This window comes from Podarcis bocagei, assembly GCF_964188305.1.
Source record: "Podarcis bocagei genome assembly, chromosome: 2".
NCBI lineage: Eukaryota > Metazoa > Chordata > Lepidosauria > Squamata > Lacertidae > Podarcis > Podarcis bocagei.
The window spans coordinates 5,647,508-5,670,927 of NC_138126.1; the positions used below are offsets into that span (position 1 = coordinate 5,647,508).

At 49.1% G+C, this 23,420-nt stretch overlaps 1 protein-coding gene across 2 annotated transcripts; it reads left to right on the forward strand.

Annotated features, from left to right (window-relative positions):
• Window positions 1-4,310: 4,310 nt before the first annotated feature.
• On the forward strand, window positions 4,311-22,322 carry LOC308580585 (uncharacterized protein). 2 transcript variants are annotated; one of them, XM_081182446.1, is made up of 6 exons: window positions 4,311-4,350; window positions 8,176-8,766; window positions 17,445-17,571; window positions 18,669-18,751; window positions 19,742-19,868; window positions 20,912-22,322. In XM_081182446.1, exons 2-6 carry the CDS (start codon window positions 8,368-8,370, stop codon window positions 22,093-22,095), a joined length of 1,920 nt encoding a protein of 639 aa, XP_081038572.1. In that variant the 5' UTR covers window positions 4,311-4,350; window positions 8,176-8,367; the 3' UTR covers window positions 22,096-22,322. The 2 variants fall into 2 exon arrangements, with proteins under 2 accessions (XP_081038572.1, XP_081038573.1); XM_081182447.1 differs by lacking the exon at window positions 4,311-4,350 and having other exon boundaries at window positions 8,159-8,766.
• The last annotated feature ends 1,098 nt before the right edge of the window (window positions 22,323-23,420 follow it).

A 23,420-nucleotide genomic window follows, 5' to 3' on the forward strand; every position in this document is an offset into this window, starting at 1 on the left:
CACAGAAAGACTTTATTCCTTGTTCTTCTGTCAGTTTCTCTCTCTCTGAGCCGAAGGCTTCCCCCAGATCAGAGAGGCTGCGAGGACCTGCACAAGTGCAAAGAGTTGCTTTGTGCATCGAAAGCTCTCGAGGCACAAATGAGTTTCTCACAAGCAGCAACATCAGAGGAGAAGAAGAGTTGACTGAATCAGGCCAGTGGCCCACCTAGTCCACCATCCTGTTCTTACAGTGGCCCGTGGAAAACCAGCAAGCAGGATTCGAGCACAGCAGCACTGGTGGTAGCGAATGCATAATAATAATAATAATAATAATAATAATAATAATAATAGCCGGGCTCAGGGTGGCTAACACCAGTAAAATTACAATAAAAAATAAATAAATAAATAAACCAATTTAAAATACAGGTTAAAATATAATTTAAAATGCAGCCTCATTTTAATACAGTGGTGCCTCGCAAGACGAAAAGAATCCGTTCTGTGATTCTCTTCGTCTAGCGGTTTTTTCATCTTGCAAAGCAAGCCCATTGACGGGTTAGCGGATTAGCGCTATTAGCGGCTTATCTGCTGATCGGATCAGCTGATAAGCGGCTTAGCGGCTTAGAAAAAGGGGGGGAGGGGAAAAAACCAGCAGGAACTCGCAAGACATTGTCGTCTTGCGAAGCAAGCCCATAGGAATTTCGTTTTGCGAAGCACCTCCAAAACGGAAAACTCTTTCATCTAGCGAGTTTTCCGTCTTGCGAGGCATTCGTCTTGCGGGGCAACACTGTAGTAGCCCATAGATCAAAACCATAAGGGGAGGGAAACATAAGGGTCAGACTGAGGCCAAACCAAAGGCCAAGCGGAACAGCTCTGTCTTGCAGGCCCTGCGGAAAGATGTCAAGTCCCGCAGGGCCCTAGTCTCTTGTGACAGAGCATCCCACCAAGTCAGGGCCAGTACTGAAAAGGCCCTGGCCCTAGTTGAGACCAATCTAACCACCTTGCAACTTGGGACCTCCAAAGTGTTCTCATTTGTGGACCTTAAGGTCCTCTGCGGGGCATACCAGGAGAGGCAGTCCTGTAGGTACATGGATCCTAGGTCACATAGGGCTTTAAAGGTCAAAGCCAGCACTTTAAACCTGACCCTGTACTCCACTGGGAGCCAGTGCAGTTGGTAAAGCACTGGATGAAATGTGATTCCCCGGCAAGGAGCCTCGCCACGGCATTCTGCACCTGCTGGAGTTTCTGGGTCAGCTTCAAGGGCAGTGTAGAGCGAGTTACAATAATCAAGCCTGGAGGTGACCGTCGCATGGATCACTGTGACCAGATCAGGGCGAGAAAGGTAAGGGACCAACTGCTTAATACGGCGGAGATGGGAAAATGCCACCTTTGCTGTGGCTGCAACCTGCGTCTCCATGGAAAGGGCTCCAGCTGACACTTTGCACCAGCTGACACTTTGGAACTCCTTGCCACTTGATATCAGGCAGGGTACCATCACTGTACTGTTTCAAAGCTGGCTAGAAACACTGCTGGCATGCATTTTACATGTCTCCCTGCAGGAAACACAGACTAAGAAAACGATTAGAGATTGGAGTGTGTGTGGAGGGGGGAGTTCTTCAGCTTTGGTCATGAAGCAGAGAGAGAGAGGACTATTGATAGGTACCAGCCGCGATGGCTGTGCTGGAAACCGCAGAAGGAAGGGAGAGTTGCTGCTGCACTCAAATCCTGTTTGCTTGATTTCCATTGGACCACCGCGAGAGCAGGATGCTGGACTAGACGGGCCGTGGGCCTGATCCAGAGGTCTCTTCTTCTGTCATCTTGTGTTCTTCGCCCCAACTTCAGAGGGAACAAGAAGCCTCTACCTTGAAGGAGTGCTCAGATATGAAGACAAATATACAGTGGTGCCCCGCAAGACGAATGCCTCGCAAGACGAAAAACTCGCTAGATGAAAGAGTTTTCCGTTTTTTGAGTCGTTCCGCAAGACGAATTTCCCTATGGGCTTGCTTCGCAAGACGAAACGTCTTGCGAGTTCTTGCGAGTTTGTCTCCTTTTTCTTAAAGCCGCTAAGCCGTTAATAGCCGCTAAACCGCTAATAGCCATGCTTCGCAAGACGAAAAAACCGCAAGACGAAGAGACTCGCGGAACGGATTAATTTTGTCTTGCGAGGCACCACTGTATAAGTAAAAGAGCTGCCCACATGATACAAATCCCCGTGATGACACTATGCAACAAAATGAAACAACAACATCCCCCTCTTTCTCTCCCCTCCCCAAACCCACAAGATAAACCGTGAAAAAGACTCTGTGAATTGAAAGGGGAGGTGCTATATGCACCTTTCCTCATTTATTTGTTTATAAAACCTTCAATAAAAGCTTTTTTAAAGAAAGAAAGGGAGGGGACTGGGTAAAAGGCGGATACAGATGATTTTAAACAGATCGTCATGAGTTCATATGATTTTTTCATTCAAACCCTGAGGATCCATGGTTCAGTACCACGTTTTGGGGCCACAGTGTCGTCAGGAAGCCGTGGATCAGTGATTTTTGTGGCGCAGGCTGTGCCCATGGCCATGATATTTGATGTGATGGTGACTTCGGGCTTATCTAGTGCAAAAATCATAAGGATCCACAAGGATCCGTGTTTTTTAACCATGTTTTTGCGCCATTGCGGCCCCACGAAACAGTGGATGCGTGATTTTTTTGATGTTGCCTACAGGCTAAGATGTGGTCTAGAGTATCATGGTGGTTTTATTTTGTTTCAATATATAAATCATATGAATTCATGAGGATCCATGCCTCGGATCCCTGTTTTTGTGGTGCTGCAGCGCAGCAAAGTGTTGGATCCACGTTTTTTATAGTCCGGTCTGTAGGCGTGCCTTCCAGGTGTGATTTGACACTGGATTTCTTGGAGTTATTTTTTTAAAAAGTGGAGGAAGGCAGGCAGGCAGGCTGATACCCTCCCTTTTGCGGCTTCTTCCTAGACCTACCTACTCACCCTCCCCTCTGCACCCCCCCCTGCGTCTTGGGTGGTCTCCTGCCCCCCTCCCCCCAATCTGCAGCTTCCTGACTTTTATGGACTTGCCTTCCACCCAAAACTCCCACCCCGCTTTCCTGGCGTGCATTATTTTTTCCCCTGCAGGGGGCTCCAGCCTTACACTTTACTAGAGATGTTTTGGCATTGTTCCCCCCCCCCCCTTCTCCACCACCACCCCCGCTTTCCTTGGCTGGGTATCAGCATCCCACCGACTCCTCTCTCCTTGCTTTGCACTTTGCATCCTGGGTAAGGGGATCACTCCTTGCACCCGTCACTTTGCACTCACCAGAAGCTCCTTGGCCAGCTGAATGGTATTGAAGTGTGTGTGTGTGGGGGGGGGGGTTGAAGACAGGAAGCGGGGTCCTCCTCTTGCTTTTCCCCCTGACTCTCTGGGACCTTTTCACTCCCTTTCTTTAACCTTTCCCGCGCCTCGTTCGGCACAAGCCGAACATCCCATTCCTAACAACAGCAACAACGTATTATTTATACCCCGACCATCTGGCTGGGAACTCTGACAATCATAGCTCTGCGAGGGAAGGATCTCCTAACAAATCTTGGGACCTTTAACAAAAATTTGTACTGTACGAATGTGATCTTAGCCAACGAGGCAGTTCAGGCAGCTCGCCAGAGACAAGAGATAAAATCTAGAAAGGCTAGAAAAGCTCAAAAGTTTTGTCTGAGCGACTTTTCTCTCTCGTTCTTGTGCGCCATACATTTAAATCCGAGTTCCCCAAACTTGGGTCTCCAGCTGTTTTTTAAGACTACAACTCCCATCATTCCTAGCTAGCAGGACCAGTGGTCAGGGATGGTGGGAATTGTAGTCCAAAAGCAGCTGAAGATCCAAGTTTGGGAAACCCCGGTTTAAAACATGCCCTCCCAGAAATAATCATGGGAACTGTAGTTTTCTAAGGGTGCTGGGGTTTGCAGTTCTGTGCGGCTTAAACAACAGTTCATAGGATTCTTTTTTGGTGCTTTAAACGTCCTACTTATTTTTTATATTGCATTGGACTGCTTCTTTCACACACACACACACACACACACACACACACACACACGTGTCTCAAAGCCATTTCACATCATAATAAAACATGAGCAAGTAAAATTAACCAGAAGCCTTTAAAAAATAATAATAGAAGAACGGGCAACGCAAGGCAACGCGCTCCTCTACGAGCAAACTTGCTGGAGAGAGCGCGGGAGTGCGGGGGGGGGATTCAGCAGTCTAAAGGTTAACGCGAGAGAGTCGTCCTTCCTAGAGAGGCGCCTCAGAAGAAAGAGGAAGGCCCACTTCCTGCCTGCGCCACCCCCACCCCTCCTGCCACCATTCCCCTGGCAAAAGAGCATCTGGTGAGTGCAAAGGGGCCTCTCCGGGAAGGGGAGATTCCCCAGGGAGGGAAATAGCTCCGAGGAGAGCAGGGGACGGCATTGCACTGTTGCAATTGCATTGCACTGTTGCAATTGCATTGCATTCTTGCAATGCAGTGAATTGCATTGTTGCAATGCATTGCATTACAGCGTTGCAATACGTTGCATTGTTGCAATGCGCTGCAATGCATTGCTGAGGAGTGGGCTTTGGTCGGGTCCCGTGGGGAGGGAAGCCCAAGGCAGGCAGAAGGAGGCAGACAGGGATCTCCCGCGCCACCCCTCCTTTTTCAGTCCCTACAAAGGGAGACGCGGGTGGGGCGGGGGGCGCCTCCAGGCTGTCACTATTGGGGGCGGGGGGGGCGGGGATTCAAACGCACACCGGATCTATAGGTTTGCACAACTGTCGCCAAAAGCCCACGATTAATATAAATCAGGGGTCAGCAAACTCTTTCAGCAGGGGGGCAGTCCACTGTCCCTCAGACCTTGTGGGGCCGGACTATATTTTGGGGAAAAATGAACGAATTCCTATGCCCCATAAATAACCTAGAGATGCATTTTAAATAAAAGCACACATTCTACTCATGTAAAAACACGCTGGTTCCCGGACGGTCCGCGGGCCGGATTTAGAAGGTGATTGGGCCGGATTCAGCCCCCCCGGGCCTTAGTTTGCCTACCCAGGATACAAATTAAAAGCCAGACTTTTTGGACCCTCTCCAGACAGTCTCCTTTGTTGAGCCCTAAGCCTGATTTGCTTAAAGCAATTCCCCCCGTTTCGTTTTGATTGCAGAGCTCAAACCTCCTCATGCTTTATTATTATTATTAGTTATTAATTTTGTATACCACCCCTTTCCTGAAAATCGCAGGGCGGTTGACAACCTAAAAAGACAAAACGAGAACACAAAAGGCAGAGAATAACAAATAACTCTCCTCCTGCAAACACAGTTACAAACTGCAAAAAGGAAAAATAAAAATGCGATAGATCCTGCCCCCCAAGGCAACAGAATGCGTGAATCCGCTTTTAATTGAGTAAACCCCAGTTTCCTGCTGTGTAAATTGGAAAAGAGGAAGCCGTCTTTGTACGTTCACGCTGTACCTTTAAAGCACTCAGATACCACTTTAAACAGTCGTGCCTCCCCCCTCCCAACAAAGCACCTTGTGAACTGTAGTTTTTTAAGGGTGCTGAGAGTTATTAGGAGACACACCCCCTTCCCCTCGCAGAGTTAAAATTCCCAGAGTGGCTTAGTAATCAACCCCCCTTCCCAGGAAACTCTGAAATGTAGTTGGGGGGGGGGTCTTTTAACAACTCTCAACACCCCTTTAACAAACTGCAGCTCCCAGGATGTTTTTTTTGGGGGGAAGCCATGAATGTTTAACATGATGTCATAGAATTGTAGAGTTGCGAGGGACCCCTAAGGCTCATCTAGACCAACCCCCTGCTATGCAGGAATAACACAGTTCTTTAAATGTGTGGTTTGAATAGGCCTCTATAAGGACCACTGGTCCACCTTCATCAATATTGTTTAATAATAATAATATTCATCAATATTGTTTAATAATAATAATAATATTCATCAATATTGTTTAACAACAACAACAACAACAATTTATTACTTATACCCTGCCCATCTGGCTGGGTTTCCCCAGCCATTCTGGGCGGCTCCCAACAAAATATTAAAAATACAATAGAACACCATACATTAACTTCCCTAAACAGGGCTGCCTTCAGATATCTTCTAAAAGTCAGATAGTTGTTTATTTCCTTGACATCTGGTGGGATGGCATTCCACAGGGTGGGCGCCACTACCGAGAAGGCCCTCTGTCTGTTTCCCTGCAACCTCACTTCTCGCAGGGAGGGAACTGCCAGAAGGCCCTCGGCGCTGGACCTCAGTGTCCCGGCAGAACGATGGGGGTGGAGACGCTCCTTCAGGTATGCAGTGGTACCTCGGGTTAAGTACTTAATTCGTTCCGGAGGCCCGTTCTTAACCTGAAACTGTTCTTAACCTGAAGCACCACTTAAGCTGATGGGGCCTCCTGCTGCTGTCGCGCCACCGGAGCACGATTTCTGTTCTCATCCTGAAGCAAAGTTCTTAACCCGAAGTGCTATTTCTGGGTTAGCGGAGTCTGTAACCTGAAGCGTATGTAACCTGAAGCATATGTAACCCGAGGTACCACTGTACTGGGCGAGGCCATTTGGGGCTTTAAAGGTCAGCACCAACACTTTGAATTTTTCAAACGTGCCTTGGAAGTTGAACGGCTTCCAAGGCGCGATTCTCAACCCCCCCCCCCCTTTAAAAAATAAATCTTTATTGATTTGAATTAAAAAATATCAAAACGCAATGACTTTTAATACAAACATAAAGCAAAAAAATAAAAGAAAATAAAAAGAGAAAAAATACATATTATACATTTCATATATGTAAATGCCATATCATATTTACACATAAATTCAGATCAATACAAGCTCACATAAAAGAACAAAAACATTACTGTGAATTAGCTAAAAAAGACTTCGCAGTATTTTCATTTACTCTATCTATTCTTTCCTTTATAATGCACAGTCTCAAATTCACTTAATCATTTTCGTACATGCAAACACAATATCATTTCCACCTTTTATTTACAAGAATCACTCTGGTTCTGCCAGGAGAGTCTTATTCTTACAATAGTTTTTTAGGTATTCTTTCAATATTCTCCATTCTCTATATATACACTCTTGTTTCGATTGATCTCTCTTGCTAGCTGGAGATATTCTATCATTAGGGATTGCCACTCTGCTATTGTAGGTATTGCTTCATTTTTCCAGTTTCTTGCCACTAATATTCTGGCTGCCGTTGTTGCTTACATGAACAATGTTTCACCATTTTCTGAATGGAATTTGCCACCTGCCCATTGTGCCTTGGTTCTCAAACGTTGCAGAAGCCGAACTGTCTTCCAGAAAGGATTCTGTTCGACAACTGAGGTATTATTATTATTATTATTATTATTAATAATAATAATAATAAAAAAAATAATAATAATGATAATACAGTCATACCTCATGTTACGTTTGCTTCAGGTTGCGCATTTTCAGGTTGAGTCCCGTGGTGACCCGGAAGTAACGGAATGGGTTACTTCCGTGTTTCACCACTCACGCATGCGCAGATGCGCAAAATGACGTCACGCACATGCACAGAAGTGGCAAATCGCGCCCTGCGCAGACGCGGGTTGCGTTCTTTTCAGGTTGCGAACGAGACTACAGAACGGATCCCGTTTGCAACCACAGGTACCACTGTAATAATAAAAAATCAGAGGACGTTTCCCAGCCTCCAGCTATTGATCTGGCTGCAGCCAAGAGGAAATGAAGAAGATATTTATGGAGGAGTTTGAGGCCAGGGAAAACAAGAGAAGGGGCTACTTTGTGGGCAGCCCAGTGATTTTAGAAATGCGATCAAAGATTGTGTCGCCAACACTGTAGAGACCTAGAGGCAAAACCACCGCATGTGGGCGCATAACTTACTTACCGTATTTTTTGCACCATAACACTCACTTTTTTCCTCCTAGAAAGTAAGGGGAAATGTCTGTGCGTGTTATGGAGGAAATGCCTACGGGTGGCATGCCTACGGATATTCCTCCTCTAAAAACTACGTGTGTGTTATGGTCGGGTGCGTGTTATAGAGTGAAAAATACGGTACTTATTACCTGCCATTCACGCTAAGGTTCCAGGGCAGGTTACAGCATTACAAACAGTATTTTAATTTTTCCCCCCCAAACAGCTCTTCAATCTCTGGTTTCTCACTGAGCCTTAACACTGGCCTGTTTTTCCTGCAGGCAGAAGCCCCAGTTGGTTGCTAGCTGGAATCGTCCGCACTGGCTTGTGAAAATACCTTTGCTCCACGCAGAAGAACTCCAACCCTTTGCAAGCCTCCGATCCGGACAGCTCTTGGCTTTAACAAGAGAGAAATTGGCGGGAGGATATCTTTACGGCGATCTCGGAAGCCGCCTTGGGAGTACAGAGCGAAGATGGAGGAGCGAACCGCAGCTGGCCCTGACGCTGTTGAGATTGGGAGCCGTGGGACATACAGGGAAAAGTCTGTCCCAGAGATCCCAGGTGTGGACGATGCCTGCTCTGATGACCAACGCCAGCGCTTCAGAGGGTTACTCTACCAGGAGGCCAAGGGACCCCGAGAGGTTTGCAGCCGACTCCACAGTCTCTGCCGTCAGTGGCTGAAGCCGGAAAGGTTCACTAAGGCCCAGATGCTGGACTTGGTGATCCTGGAGCAGTTCCTGGCTGTCCTCCCCCCGGAGATGGAGAACTGGGTCAGGGAGTGCGGAGCGGAGACCAGCTCCCAGGCGGTGGCCCTGGCAGAAGGCTTCCTCCTGAGCCAGGTGGAGGGGAAGAAGCAGGGAGAGGAGAAACAGGTGAGAGAATATTTCCATCTTTTTTATTAACAAAACACATACATATACATTTACACAATACAGTGGTGCCTCGCAAGACGAAAAGAATCCGTTCTGTGATTCTCTTCGTCTAGCGGTTTTTTGTCTTACGAAGCAAGCCCATTGAAGGATTAGCGCTATTAGCGGCTTTTAGCGGCTTATCTGCTGATCGGATCAGCTGATAAGCGGCTTAGCGGCTTAGAAAAAGGGGGGGGGGAGGAAAAAAACCCAGCAGGAACTCGCAAGACATTGTCGTCTTGCGAAGCAAGCCCATAGGAAATTCGTTTTGCGAAGCACCTCCAAAACGGAAAACTCTTTCGTCTAGCGAGTTTTCCGTCTTGCGAGGCATTCGTCTTGCGGGGCACCACTGTACATGTACACAACACACTACCTAATTTTCCGAACATAAAACGTACCTACATTACTCTATATAATACTTACCTATACTATACATCTCAACATACCTACACACCTACCCCACACGGACACCCACCAAGTGACTTGACTTCCACCCATTCTTGTTAAGCTACTTTATTTTTCCAACTGGCTTAAACACATTTCATTATTTCTTTAATCTCTTCTTTTATCTTAACTTTACTCTCCTTTCGCTCTAATCATTTTCTGGATTCGCTCAGTATCTGTCAGAAATTCTACTTTTTCCACATAAATTTTGATGTATTCCTTAAAGATTGTTGTTGTTGTTTAGTCGTTTAGTCGTGTCCGACTCTTCGTGACCCCCTGGACCAGGGCACGCCAGGCACTCCTGTCTTCCACTGCCTCCTGCAGTTTGGTCAGACTCATGTTTGTAGCTTCGAGAACACTGTCCCACCATCTCCCCCAGCATCAGAATTCAAAAGCATCAATTCTTTGGCGATCAACCTTCTTTATGGTCCAGCTCTCACTTCCATACATCCTTAAAGATAGCCCACTCCTTATTCACTTTTTTGTACCATATCTCCTCTTATCCTCCCTGTTAGTTCGGCAATATGGAAGTATTCCATCATTTTAGATAACCAGTTTGTTTTAGTTGGGACGCTGCTGCTTTTCCAATTTTTGGCAATCAGTAACCTTCCCCAGTGGCACAAAACATTTGCTAAAAGGAAGGCGGCAGATCAGTCTATCGTCACATCTCTAGGTCTCCAGGGAGTTAATAATAATAATAATTTATAATAATTAATTATTTATATCCTGCCTATCTGGTTTGTTTCATTTAAATCAGATTTTTTGGATTTAAATTGGATTTTTTAAATTTAAATCGGATTTTTAAAATAAAATGCTTTTGGAGGAAAATCTTCCTAAAGACAGTTTTCTATTTAAGTTACATTACAGTCCAAAAGCTATAAGGAAGTAAGGAAACACTATGAGGAAATAAGGATTTGTTTTAAGTTTTTCGTGTGTGCTAAAACTCTGTTAAAAAAATAAAATTATTTAATCACATCAGTTAACAAACATGGATACATATGCGATAATGTTATTGTTTTAGTTAAATAAATTGTTTAAATTATTATTAAGGATATGATGATTTTTCTCCTTCTGATAAAGTACAGCAGGAAAGTTGTCCAAATGTAAACAGCCAACCTCACAATAGACTTAATTCGTTCCGGAGGTCCGTTCTTAACCTGAAACTGTTCTTAACCTGAAGCACCACTTTAGCTAATGGGGCCTCCTGCTGCCGCCGCACCGCCAGAGCACAATTTCTGTTCTCATCCTGAAGCAAAGTTCTTAACCTGAAGCACTATTTCTGGGTTAGTGGAGTCTGTATCCTGAAGCGTATGTGTCAGAGCTGCTTCAAGATCCTAGCTCACAGAGGATCACGCTAGCCAGCGGTCATTAAGTAAAAGTCTTTATTGAATTACAGTTTCCATTCTCACGCTGCTGTCTGCAACTCTACGTCTACTAGCTAGATCGGCGAGGCTCCGTCTGAGTCTCCGCCCCGTGCGCACCAACTTAATATCCTAGCCTTGCTCCACCTTTTCCTCCTGACTGTCCTCCTCTGGGTCCCTCTACCCCCCGGGGCTTCTTCCTTCCGGGATTCTTCTGACGCTGACCCGGACCCTTCTGCCTCCTTGCGCCGGGCTTTAGGACCTGGTTCCCTTTCGGGGCTGCTCACTGCGCCGCCTTCCTCTGCATTTGAACTTGGCGCGCGCGCCCAACCTTCCACTTTCCTCTTAACCGTTTCTTCGCTCCCCGATGGAGGTGTGGCCACTCCTGACTCCTGCCCTCCCTCCTGTGGTGAGCTGCCAGCGCTTCCCCCCTGGCTCCTTTCCTCTTCCCTGCTTCCTGGCGGTGACGCTGGTCCCGATTTCCAGCTGCTCCCCCCTGAGTCTCCTCTGGCTCTATCTTCCTGGGGTGCCTCTCTAGATTCCCCCCTTGCCCTGGCCACTGGTGCTCCTTTCTGTGAATCCTCTGATTCACTGGAAAGACTGGGAGATCTCGGGTCGTCGTCATCACTCATCCTTTCCTCTGTCTCCTCCCCTTCGCTCTCTGTTTCCTCCCTTGCCCGTGCCTCTGCACCTAAACCCCTGACATCCATCCCCCCCTCGAAGCCCCCCAGTCCCCCCTCCCCTCCTTCCGGTGCTGGAGCTGGGGGCTGCTGTTGCAAAGGGACGAACGTCGGATATCGGTCGCTTCCCGTGGCAGGCCTCCATCGGAACTCTTCCGGGTCTTCCTCCCTGCTCTCGTTGACGACAGTCACCTCCTCTTCCATCTCTGTGCCGCCGCGCTCGAAACCAGGGTCGTCCCCGAAAATGTCCATGTCCGTCTCTCCCGCACTTCCTCCAGGCGGCGTTGCTCGGCCGGAACAGTCCAGCCACTTCCTGCGGAACTGCTCCTCCGGCCTATCGTCCCACCAATACGAGGGTTCTGAGACAGATCCCGAGGGTGACCCCTCCGGGGAACGGACGTCTCGTGTCGGTTCCTCGTCCGAGTCGAACCCCCTGAACGTGCTGTCCGAAAGCGTGGGCGTGAAAAGCCAGTCGTCGAAAAAGTCCGCTGGCATAGGTCTATGTGGGAAGAGGGCATGAAACTCGTCTTTGAGCAGAGGTTCGTCTAAAGCGTAGTCCGGCACCCAGCTGTTCGCACTGGCCGGGGTGCCCTCCCTGGCGAGAAAGTATTCTACTCCCTCTTCCCCCCATCTGGAGTCCAAAATCTCCGTGACTTCGTTGATGCGCTCCTCCTGTGCCACTCCCGCGTGCCCCGTTCCTTCTCTGAGCGGACTCGGCGCCGTTCCGGGTTCCTGGAACCTGTGCGGTGCCTTGTAGGGAGTGAGCACCGATCTGTGGAACACCGGATGCATTCTGGAACCCTCCGGAAGCGCCAGCCTGAAAGCCACCGGGTTGACCTGCTCTTCGACTTGGTAGGGCCCCAGTTGTTTATGCCCTAGTTTCTTCTTGGCCAACGACCTGGCCGGCACTGCGTGGGCTGCTAACCAGACCCAGTCTCCCACGTGGAGCTCTTCGCCAACCCTTCTGTGTTTGTCCGCTTGTACCTTGTATGCGTGTTTAGCCAGCTCCAGGTGGCGCCGCAGCTGATCGTGGACTTCCTGCAGCTCCGACGCGAACGCATCTGCTGACTGCGGCTCCCCTTCTCCCCTGCATTCCAGTCCCGGGAAGGTTCTAGGGTGCCGCCCGTTGTTGGCGAAGAACGGCGTGACGCCCGTGGATACGTGCTTCGTGTTGTTGTAGGCAAACTCTGCAAGCGGCAGGTAATCCACCCACGTCGCAGGCTGTTGGTTCGCATAACATCTCAGGTACTGCTGCATGATGGCATTGACTCGCTCCGCTTGCCCGTTGGTCTGCGGGTGTCTCGCCGACGCCAGATTGATCTTGACGTTTAGGAAGCCCATCAGCTTCTGCCAGAAGTTCGAGATGAACTGCCGCCCGCGGTCGGACAGAATAGACCGTGGCAGACCGTGAACCTTGAACACGTGGTCTATGAACAGTTTGGCGGTTTGCTCTGCCGTGGCCACCTTAGCACACGGAATGAAATGCGCCATCTTGGAGAACAGGTCCACCACCACCAACACTGCCGTCTTGCCCCTTGAGCTGGGCAGATCCGTGACAAAGTCCAGAGCCACCCTTTCCCAAGGTTCGACCGGAGTTTGCAGCGGCTCCAACAGTCCAGCCGGCGGTTTGTGCACCGTCTTTGCCCTCTGGCAAGTGTCACACCTCGCCACGTAGTCTGCGACCTCCCCTCTCATTCCAGGCCACCAGAAATCCCTGGCTACTAATTCCACCGTCTTCTCCTTGCCAAAGTGCCCGGCCGTGGGTGCGTCGTGCAGCTGCTGAAGCACCTTGGCTCGAAGTTCGTCACCCGGCACGTAGATGGCCCCTTTACGGATGAGCAATCCATCTCGTAGCTGGAAACCGTCGGCCGCTGCCTTGCCCCCTCGCACCTCTGCCATCTTCGTTTGTGCGAAGGAGTCCCCCTGCAACGCTCGCCGCACCGCCTCTAGGTCCACGGTCGCCGCGGCGCACGCCCACACTGTCGGTGCAAAGATGTGCATGGCGGCCGCTGGTGTTGCGTCCTCCAGATACTGTGGCTTGCGGGAGAGAGCGTCTGCCATGATGTTGGTGTCCCCCGGGACATACTCTATTCGGAAGTCGAAGTCCGCAAAGAACTCAGCCCAACGTATCTGCCTCTGGTTCAGGAACTGTGCCGTGCGCCAGTGTTCCAGATTCTTGTGGTCCGTGCAAACCTGCACCGTGTGCTTGGCGCCGATCAGAAAGTGCCTCCACGCCTTGAACGCTGCATGAATGGCCAGCAACTCCCTGTCCCATATGGTGTAGTTCTGCTCGGACTTGCTGAGCTTCCTGGAGTAAAACGCTCCCGGCCGCCACACGCCCTGCTGGTCCTTCTGCAGCAGGACCGCCCCCACTGCTCTGTCCGAAGCGTCTGTCTCCACCCTCATCGGCATGCTGGGGTTGACATGAAGCAGCTGCTCTTCCGACGCGAAGAGACGCTTGAGGGCCTGAAAGGACTGCTCCGCCTGCTCTGTCCAGATGAACTTCTTCTTCTTGGAGCTAAGGGTGTCAGTGATGGCCGCCGTCTGCATCGCGAAGCCCTTGATAAACTTGCGATAGAAGTTCGCAAAGCCGACAAACCGTTGGACCTCCTTCCGGTTGCGTGGGCTCTTCCAATCCAACACTGCTCGAACCTTGGCGCTGTCCATGGCGAGCCCCTTGTCAGACAGCTTGTAGCCCAGAAAATCCACCTCCGGCACGTCAAATTGGCACTTCTCCAGCTTGGCGTAGAGCCTGTGTTGCGTTAGCCTGCCCAGCACTTCCTTGACGTGCTTGTCATGTTCTTGCTGCGACTCCGAAAAGATCAGGATGTCATCCAAGAAACAGACGCACGTCTTGTAGAGAAGTCCCGCCAACACGTGATGCATAAATGCTTGAAAAACGTGAGCGCCATTTTGCAGTCCAAAAGGCATAACTCTGTATTCGTAGGTACCCAGTGGCGTGAACATGGCTGTCTTCCACTCATCACCCTCCCGCATGCGAATGAGGTTGTACGCCCCCCGCAGGTCCAACTTGGTGAACACCTTTCCCTTCCGTACCTTCGCCAGGAGGTCGTCGATGCGGGGCATGGGGAAGTCCGACGGCTTGGTCACACTGTTCAAAATCCTGTAATCCACTACGAGTCTTTTTTGGGGTGTGTCTCGCTTCTTAACAAAGAATACAGGACTGCCCCCCGCTGCCTTCGACTCTCGGATGAAACCGCGCTCCAAATTATGATCGATGAAGTCTTTGAGTTCCTGCAGTTCGTCCTCAGACATGGAATACAGCTTCCCTTTAGGCAGCGCCGCCCCCGGCAGCAGGTCAATTTTGCAGTCATATGGTCTGTGAGGGGGTAGCCTGTCCGCCTCCTTCTCGCAGAAAACTTCCAGAAATTCTGCGTACTTGTGGGGAATCGCTTGCAGCGTGCCTAGCAGCAGCTGTGACTCCTCTTCCTCTCCTTCCTGCCTGGGTACGATGCAGTGTTCAGCACAAAAGGAAGAGCCGAAAACCAGCTGCCTCTGGAACCAAGCCATCGTTGGGCTGTGCTTGTCCAGCCAACTCATGCCCAATACAATGGGCGTGTCAGACAGTTGAGTGACGTTGAAGCTGATGACTTCCCTGTGATTTCCAAGTCGCATCACCATTGGTGGCGTCTGCTTCACCACTTGCCCCCCTAGCAGCTCCCTGCCATCCACAGTGACAACCTGCAGGGGCAGTGTGGCCGGCAGCAACTGCACAGCGTGCCTGTCGACAAATTCCTGCCCTATAAAGTCCGCGTTGCTGCCGGAGTCGATGGTGATTGGCACGTCCATGGTGATTCCATTGGGCAGCTGGAGAGATGCTGTGAGCCTCACTACTGGTTTGGGCGGGAGGGGGTTCACTGGCTGTAAAATCTCTGGGGACTGCGTCACTAACACGTCTGGCTGGGCCCCAGTGCCTCTTCCTCCAGCCAGACCTCGTCGTTTCCCTGCTGTGGTCCTCCCTGCTGCGTTGCTGCAGTCACCATTGCTGAGGCTGCAGTAAGCTTGTGGGGCCTCTGGGGACACTCTTTCGCCATATGCCCTGGCTGCTCACAGACGTAACACTTCCTGGTCCCTCTAGGAGGCTTCGCCTTCACTGCTGCCGGTGCTAGGGCTCTGGTTGCTGACTGAGCCCTTGCACCTCCAACCTCCATAGGTTCGGCTCCTCCTCCTGGCGGAGGCGTGGATTGCGCCCGTGCTGCTTCTCTGGGAAAGAAGGAGGGGCCCCCGGCTGGTTCGCGCCCTCCACGTCCTTCGTCCTTGCTCCACGGACGTCCTTCCAGCCTCACCCCCACAGCCAGTGCCCTCTGAACGACCTCCTGGGTGGTTCGGGGTCTCTCCCCCCTCGCTATCTCATCTTTAATCGAGTTGTGCAGTCCCTCCCAAAAGAGGTCTCTTACAGGAGCCGAATCTCTGTCCCATTCCAGGGCGCTGACCAAGGCGAAAAAGCGGGCATGATACTGTCTGACGCTGGCCCTCCCTTGTCTCAGCCCATGCACCTCCTTCCGTGCAAGATCAATGTCAATACTTGATAAGAAACACCCATCCATCGCTTTAATAAAGGCATCCGCATTCTGGAGCGCCGGATCGTTATCTCTCCATAAATTGCGCAACCATGCTTTCGCCTCCCCATGCAGATGGGACATGATGAACCCCACTCTCTCCTGTTCATCTCTAAAGTCTTTATGCAACAGTTGCAGTGCGCACAGTACATCGGCTCTAAAGTTGGGATACTGTTGCAGGTTCCCATCGAAGTGAGAGAGCAGTCCGCCTGTCCGTCTCGCCAACCCAATTCCCTCCTGCCGGGGTGTTTGCTTTGCCAGTACGTCTAACCTGACCTGGAGATCCCTGCAGGCGGCAGCTGCCTCGTCCTCTCTCTTCCTGGATGCGAGAACCTCGGCGTTCAGTTGTGCCACTGCTTTCCTGAGGTCCTCTATCTGCTGCTCAGCCGTCATGTCTCCTGCCGTTCGTGAGCTCGCTAGTGGGCGCCTGTTTCTCTCCCCTCCTCGAGGCTGCAGATGCCCACAATGTCGAGACGGAGCCTACTGTCAGAGCTGCTTCAAGATCCTAGCTCACAGAGGATCACGCTAGCCAGCGGTCATTAAGTAAAAGTCTTTATTGAATTACAGTTTCCATTCTCACGCTGCTGTCTGCAACTCTACGTCTACTAGCTAGATCGGCGAGGCTCCGTCTGAGTCTCCGCCCCGTGCGCACCAACTTAATATCCTAGCCTTGCTCCACCTTTTCCTCCTGACTGTTCTCCTCTGGGTCCCTCTACCCCCCGGGGCTTCTTCCTTCCGGGATTCTTCTGACGCTGACCCGGACCCTTCTGCCTCCTTGCGCCGGGCTTTAGGACCTGGTTCCCTTTCGGGGCTGCTCACTGCGCCGCCTTCCTCTGCATTTGAACTTGGCGCGCGCGCCCAACCTTCCACTTTCCTCTTAACCGTTTCTTCGCTCCCCGATGGAGGTGTGGCCACTCCTGACTCCTGCCCTCCCTCCTGTGGTGAGCTGCCAGCGCTTCCCCCCTGGCTCCTTTCCTCTTCCCTGCTTCCTGGCGGTGACGCTGGTCCCGATTTCCAGCTGCTCCCCCCTGAGTCTCCTCTGGCTCTATCTTCCTGGGGTGCCTCTCTAGATTCCCCCCTTGCCCTGGCCACTGGTGCTCCTTTCTGTGAATCCTCTGATTCACTGGAAAGACTGGGAGATCTCGGGTCGTCGTCATCACTCATCCTTTCCTCTGTCTCCTCCCCTTCGCTCTCTGTTTCCTCCCTTGCCCGTGCCTCTGCACCTAAACCCCTGACAGTATGTATCCTGAAACGTATGTAACCCGAGGTACCACTGTAATTTCATTATTATCTGCCTATGTATTTCTAATAGTATAACCAAATCAGTAATTTTTGATATAACTGTAAAAGCTACTAGTGATTTAAATCATGGTATAAATTGTGATTTAAATCAATTTGATTTAAATCAAATCCACCCTGGTGGCAGGTGGGCCATTCTCTGCTTCCTGTGTTCCTGTTTCAGCCCCACTGAGTGCTGCAGAGTTTTGCAGAGCTGGAAGAAGAAGATGGTGAAAATCCATCCCAATCCCCTAGTTTTCTTCCCTGCTCCCTGAATAAAATCTTGGTTGCTGTTTCAGGTGCCGCGGTCCCTCCCACAAGCGGTCGCTGATTCCCTCGAGTCAGAAAAGGACGTTCCTAATGCCTGCAAGAAGTCACTCTGTGTGGGAATCGCGCCAGAGATTCGGACTCAAGACGTGTCGCTGGGTAAGGGACGGTTTCCCGTTCCTTGAGTTTCTGGGTGCTATGACGTTCTCCAGGAAAAAGTCTAGATCTCCTTCTTCCCTTTTGTGGAAGCCTGTAATTAATGAGTCGCTGATCTTGCCTGTGGGGGAGGGGGAGAACAAGAAAAAATATATTCTCTCCCTCTCTGCGCAGCGCCCCTTCAGTGAAGCGGCAGGAAAAACGGAGCACCTTCCTTTTCTCCTCCTGCTTCGCTGAAGGGGCGCTGCGCAGAGAGGGAAAGCTGCGCAGCACCTCTCCAGCGAAGCGAAGCCAGGAGAACAAGAGGGATCGGTGCGCACCAACCCCTCTTGCTCTCCTGGCTTCTCCTGGCTGCGCTCTGGAGACTTCGCGTTGCTTTCGCTGAAGCCATGGAGCCTGCATTTGCTCCATAAGATGCACACACATTTCTCCTTACTTCTTAGGAGGGGGAAAGTGCGTCTTATAGAGCGAAAAATACGGTAATTTAAAACATCCTAAAAACAGTTTAAAGCAGTCACAATTACCCTCAGGGTTGCCAAGATTTTAGCCTTCAAATGCCTGCTTTTAAATGCCTTAATATGTTTTTAAATGCCTTAAAATGCTCCCAGTACGTTTCCGAGCACAATTCAAAGTGTTGGTGCTGACCTTTAAAGCCCTAAATGGCCTCAGCCTAGTATACCCGAATGGGAGTATACCAATGGGAGTGTCTCCACCCCCATTGTTCTGCCCGGACACTAAGGTCCAGCGCTGAGGGCCTTCTGGCAGTTCCTTCCCTGTGAGAAGTCAGGTTACAGGGAACCAGACAGAGGGCCTTCTTGGTAGTGGCACCCACCCTGTGGAACGCCCTCCCATCAGATGTGAAGGAAATAAACAGCTATCTTATCTTTAAAAGACATCTGAAGGCAGCCCTGTTCAGGGAAGTTTTTAATATTTAATGCTGTATTGTTTTTGACACTCGATTGGGAGCCACCCAGATGGGTGGGGTATAAATAATAAATTATTATTATTATTATTATTATTATTATTATTATTATTATTATTATTATTAGCACTGGTTTTCTAAAAGCAAAAACAACATCTGTTTTCGCCATCTTCTGTAGCAGGCAATGGCGTGTTGTCCTTGACCCTCTCTGAATCATCCCTCACTTGTGACAGAGCAACAGCTTCTGCACAGTCAACTCAGGTAAGGACCGTCAGAAAAACATGTACACAGGGTGGTTGGGGAGCCTCCACATTCCATAGATTCACAGAAGTGTAGAGATGGAGGGGACCACATGAGGGTTAGCCAGTCCAGCCCCCTGCAATGCAGGAATCACACCCGAAGAATCCCTGACAGATGGCCACCTGACTTCCAATGAAGCAGCCCACCACCTTCTGAGAGGGTCTGTTCCACTTGTGAAGCAGCTCTTATCGTCAGAAAATTCTTCCTAATGCTTAGTCTAAGTGCATACAGTCGTAGATGGGTTTTCTGTTTTGGCCCCCAAACAGAAATGACTGTTTCGGTTTGCGAACTATTTTTGGAAGCTGAATGTCCAATGGGGCTTCCCCGGCTTCCGATTGGCTTCAGGAGCTTCCCGCAGCCAATCAGAAGCTGTGTTTTGGTTTCTGAACGTTTTGGAAGTCGAACGGACCTCCGGAACAGATTCTGTTCTACTTCCAAGGTACGAGTGTATATCGGGTGCCTGTCATATGTTGATAGAGATGTTAAACCCATCAAACAACACACAACAGAGGCTGTGAGCTCTGCTTATTTTGCTTAGGCAAAAGTTTGACTCCAAAGGGGTGGTGAGGTGGTTTGGAAGGGGGCGCTCATTTCTTGCAAATCAGAAATCTTTCAGAATCTGTTTGTCAATCTTTAATTTGTATGCCACCTTTCCAAAGTTAAAATCGTGCTCAAGGTGGCTTACAACATATAAAAAAAATAGATAACTACAAGCACCACCAAAGTAGTCACAAACAATTAGCGAAGCATCAAAAAGCGCACGACCCAATTGAACAATTTCCACATAAATAATAATATCCAAAATAAAGGTGCAAGAAATGAACAGTGACAACAGCAACAACCATTCCCACAACAACCGCTCTCCGCTAAAAATACCCTAGCCCAAGATATATATGTATAAATGTAAGATACATATAACTTGAAGGACGTGGCATTTTCTTCCCCATTCAGGGTCCCATGGCCTTTGAGGAAGTGGCTGTGTGTTTTACCGAGGAGGAGTGGGCTCTGCTGGATCCGGGCCAAAGGGCTCTGCACGGGGAGGTGCAACTGGAGAATTACTGGAACGTGGCCTCTCTGGGTAAGGGCCACACTTTGTTAAGTCCCATCCATTTGTTATAATACAATACAACTTTTAAAAATGCTGTCACAAAATATACAGTGAATCTTGAAAATATTCCTCTCAGGTGTCAAAGGCCAGGTTAAAGAGGTTTGTCTAAAGCATATATACAGTGGTAACTTGGTTCTCGAACTTAATACGTTTCGGGAGTCTGTTCAACCCCCAAAACTGTTCGACAACCAAGGCGTGGCTTCCGATTGGCTGCAGGAGCTTCCTGCACTCAAGCAGAAGCCACGTCAGACGTTCGGCTTCTGAAAAACTTTCGCAAACCGGAACACTTATTTCCGGGTTTGCAGCGTTTGGGAGCCAATTTGTTCGGGAGCCAAGCCATTTGAGTACCAAGGTACCACTGTAATGAAGTTGCCAGACACACTTCTGTGGGGAGGGAGTTCTACAGTTTATAGTCTGCCACCATCACTATCCTGAGCTTCGGGGGGTGGGGGTGGGCTTCTTGGAGGTCTGTAGGAAAGGAGGCAGTTTTTCATATATTTGGGGCCTGAATGATTTATGGCTTTAAACACAAGCATGATTACCTTGAATTGGGCCTGGGAATTAACCCATTGCCTGGTACCCAGTGCAGCTTGGAACTGTAAGTAAAGCATTTTAAACTTACTTAGCAGTGTGTGGTCTGTTCATTGCAAAAGGGGTAGATCAACTTACATGCAGCTGAGATGGGATAAAAAAATGCAGCTGTTTGAAAACATGTGTTATATGAGATTTAAATGGAACCCCAGACAGTAATTTGGCCGCTGCAGTTTGGACCAGTTGAAGTTTCTAAGTCATCTTCAAGTGCAGCCCCAATCAAATCTGGAAGGCACAGTCTAGGAACTTCTGTTGGATGTGTAGAGCAGTTATAAGTCTTTGGAAAGAATGTGGAAGCAGAACCACACCTGTATGATGTCTCCTCTGCAGCAGTATATTTGGCATGATGGGTGATTAAAAAAATACTTCCTTCTTGTTCCCCTGCTTTGTCCTCTAACCAAGTTTCTCTCTCTGTATTCCAGAAGGTGATGAGTGGGAGCGTAACACTGATGAAGGGACATATGGAGAGTCGTCGGAAAGGAACAAGAATCTAGAAATGGAAGAGGAGATTAGAGATCAAGTTGAGCCAGAAAAACAGGAAGGAAATCAAACGGAGATGTGGATGAACGAATCTGTTACATGGCAGGGTGACAATTTCCCCGAAATCTTAGTTCAGCAGGGAAAACAGAAAGGGCAAAGAAAAAATGTCTGCCCAGTATGTGGGAAAAGCTTCAATCGCAAGTCAGACCTTAACGTTCATTGGAGAATCCACACAGGAGAGAAGCCATACAAATGTCTGGAGTGTGGAAAGAGTTTCCGGCAGCTAGCAAGCTTCTCGTCACATCAAAGAATTCATACGGGAGAAAGACCGTATAAGTGTTCCGAGTGTGGAAAGGGATTTTACGACAAATCGAGCCTGGTCATCCACCAAAGAATCCACACAGGGGAGAAACCATATCAGTGCTTGGTATGTGGAAAAGGCTTCCATCAAAGCTTCGGCCTGACTTCCCACCAAAGAATCCACACTGGGGAGAAACCGTACGTTTGCTCGGAATGCGGGAAGAGCTTCTACGATAAGCCACACCTTACTAGACACCAAAGAATCCACACGGGGGAGAAACCATATACTTGCACGGAATGTGGAAAGAGCTTCAGCCAAATCACGAGCTTCACTTCCCACCAGAGAATCCACACCGGGGAGAGACCCTTCATGTGCTCGCACTGCGGGAAGAGCTTTTACGACAAGTCCAACCTTCTCACACACCAAAGAATCCACACCGGAGAGAGACGATACGAGTGTCAGGAGTGCGGGAAGACCTTCAGTCAGAAAAAGAGCCTCACCTCCCATCAAAGCATACACACAGGAGAGAAACCGTATCAGTGCCCAGAGTGTGGGAAGTATTTCAGGCAGCAAACGGACCTTACTTCACACCAGAGAATCCACACTGGGGTGAGACCTTTCCAGTGCCTGGAATGTGGGAAGAGGTTTTACAGAAAAGCGGATCTAAACAGACACCAAAAAGTTCACGCTGGGGTTGGGAGACCCATCATTGCTTGGAGCGTTGAAATGGCTTCAGATGGTGTATCCATCTTATGCCCTCTAGGGGAATTCACAGAGGAAAGCCAGTGTATGGCTTCTGAGATTAAGCAAGAACCCTGTTGCTAGCACAGCCCTTCTTAGCCATCAGAGAACCCACACAGGGAATTCAACTCCTCTGCCCCAAATGAATACTTGGGAGTGTTGGGGAGCGTAAAAGAAGCTTTCGGAGAATTGAAGAGCTTGCTGACTTATTTTGTGACATTTCAGTTGGCCCAAAGAAAGGTTTTGCCTTACTGTGGACTTCCTATTTTGTACTTCCATTTTTTTGCACTTAAGATTTCTGTAAAAAGAAAGTTTTCATACTATTCTGAACAAACGAATGAAAGCTTCAAGTCTGGCAGATGCAAGAGTTAACCATGATACAGATTGTGAAACTGGTTTTGGACCATGGTTTCTGTTGGACCAGCTTCTCATATGAGCACGCTTGGAGATCAAGGTCATCTACGTAGGCCCTCTTGTCAATTCCAAACCTACGCCTGGGGAGGGGCCTTCCTCTCTCGCCACACCTTACCCATGGAGATTTCACAGAACTGCAGAGTTTGATGGGACCGCGGGGACCACTTAGTCCAACCCCCTGCAATGCAGGAATGTTTTTGCCCAACCTGGGACTTGAACCCTTGACCCTTAGATTAAGAGTCTCATGCTGTACCAACTGAGCTATCCTTGGTGATTTGTCCCTCCTCTCTGATTCGTGGCCTTTCATTGCAGTGTTAAGACCAGCCTTATGTTTAAGCACTAGCCTGATAGCCTTAGGAGACAAGGAATTGTGGGCAGGCAAGTGAGGGGGGCAGTATTCTGTACCCTCTCTGAGTTCAGCACAAAACGCAAGTGGGTTGCCAGAGGAGGGATGGGGGTTTCTGGCACTGTTTCCAGCCCAGCATGAGGGTAAGAAAATAATAGTGGCAGGCCAGTAATTTTTGTGAACATATTTATAAGGCTGGTTTATTTTAGGGAGGTCTTCAGAGTTTGGAGGTTGGATTTGATTGATTGATTGATTGATTTGCCATAATTGATATATAATCTTTGTGGGATATTTTCAATGTTCCTTCCTTCTTTTTCTTTTAGATATTGCATGGCCATGATTGCATAAGTAACATACATATTTGGTTTACGCGCCTTGTATTTTCACAAAGCATCTTCACTGCAGCATATTTTAATCTCTCTGTTTAGGATGGGGTGGGAGAGGAGGCAAAATGGAAAGCTGTTTGTCTGTGAAGTTTGTTTTTGTACCTTTTTGCTTTCTGTTTGGTGCTGTCTTCTCCTTTTTTGTGTGTAATCAATTTATATTGAAAGTTTTCAACATCAAATGCAATAAGAGCATAATGATAATAATAATAATAATTTATTTATACACCGCCCATCTGGCTGGGTTTCCACAGCCACTCTGGGCG

Coding starts and splice junctions, on each gene's coding strand:
- LOC308580585 (XM_081182446.1), top strand. CDS start 8,368: ATGGAGGAGCGAACCGCAGCTGGCCCTGACGCTGTTGAGATTGGGAGC. Junction 17,572..18,668: donor GACTCAAGACGTGTCGCTGG/GTAAGGGACGGT, acceptor CATCTTCTGTAG/CAGGCAATGGCGTGTTGTCC. Junction 18,752..19,741: donor CTTCTGCACAGTCAACTCAG/GTAAGGACCGTC, acceptor TTCCCCATTCAG/GGTCCCATGGCCTTTGAGGA.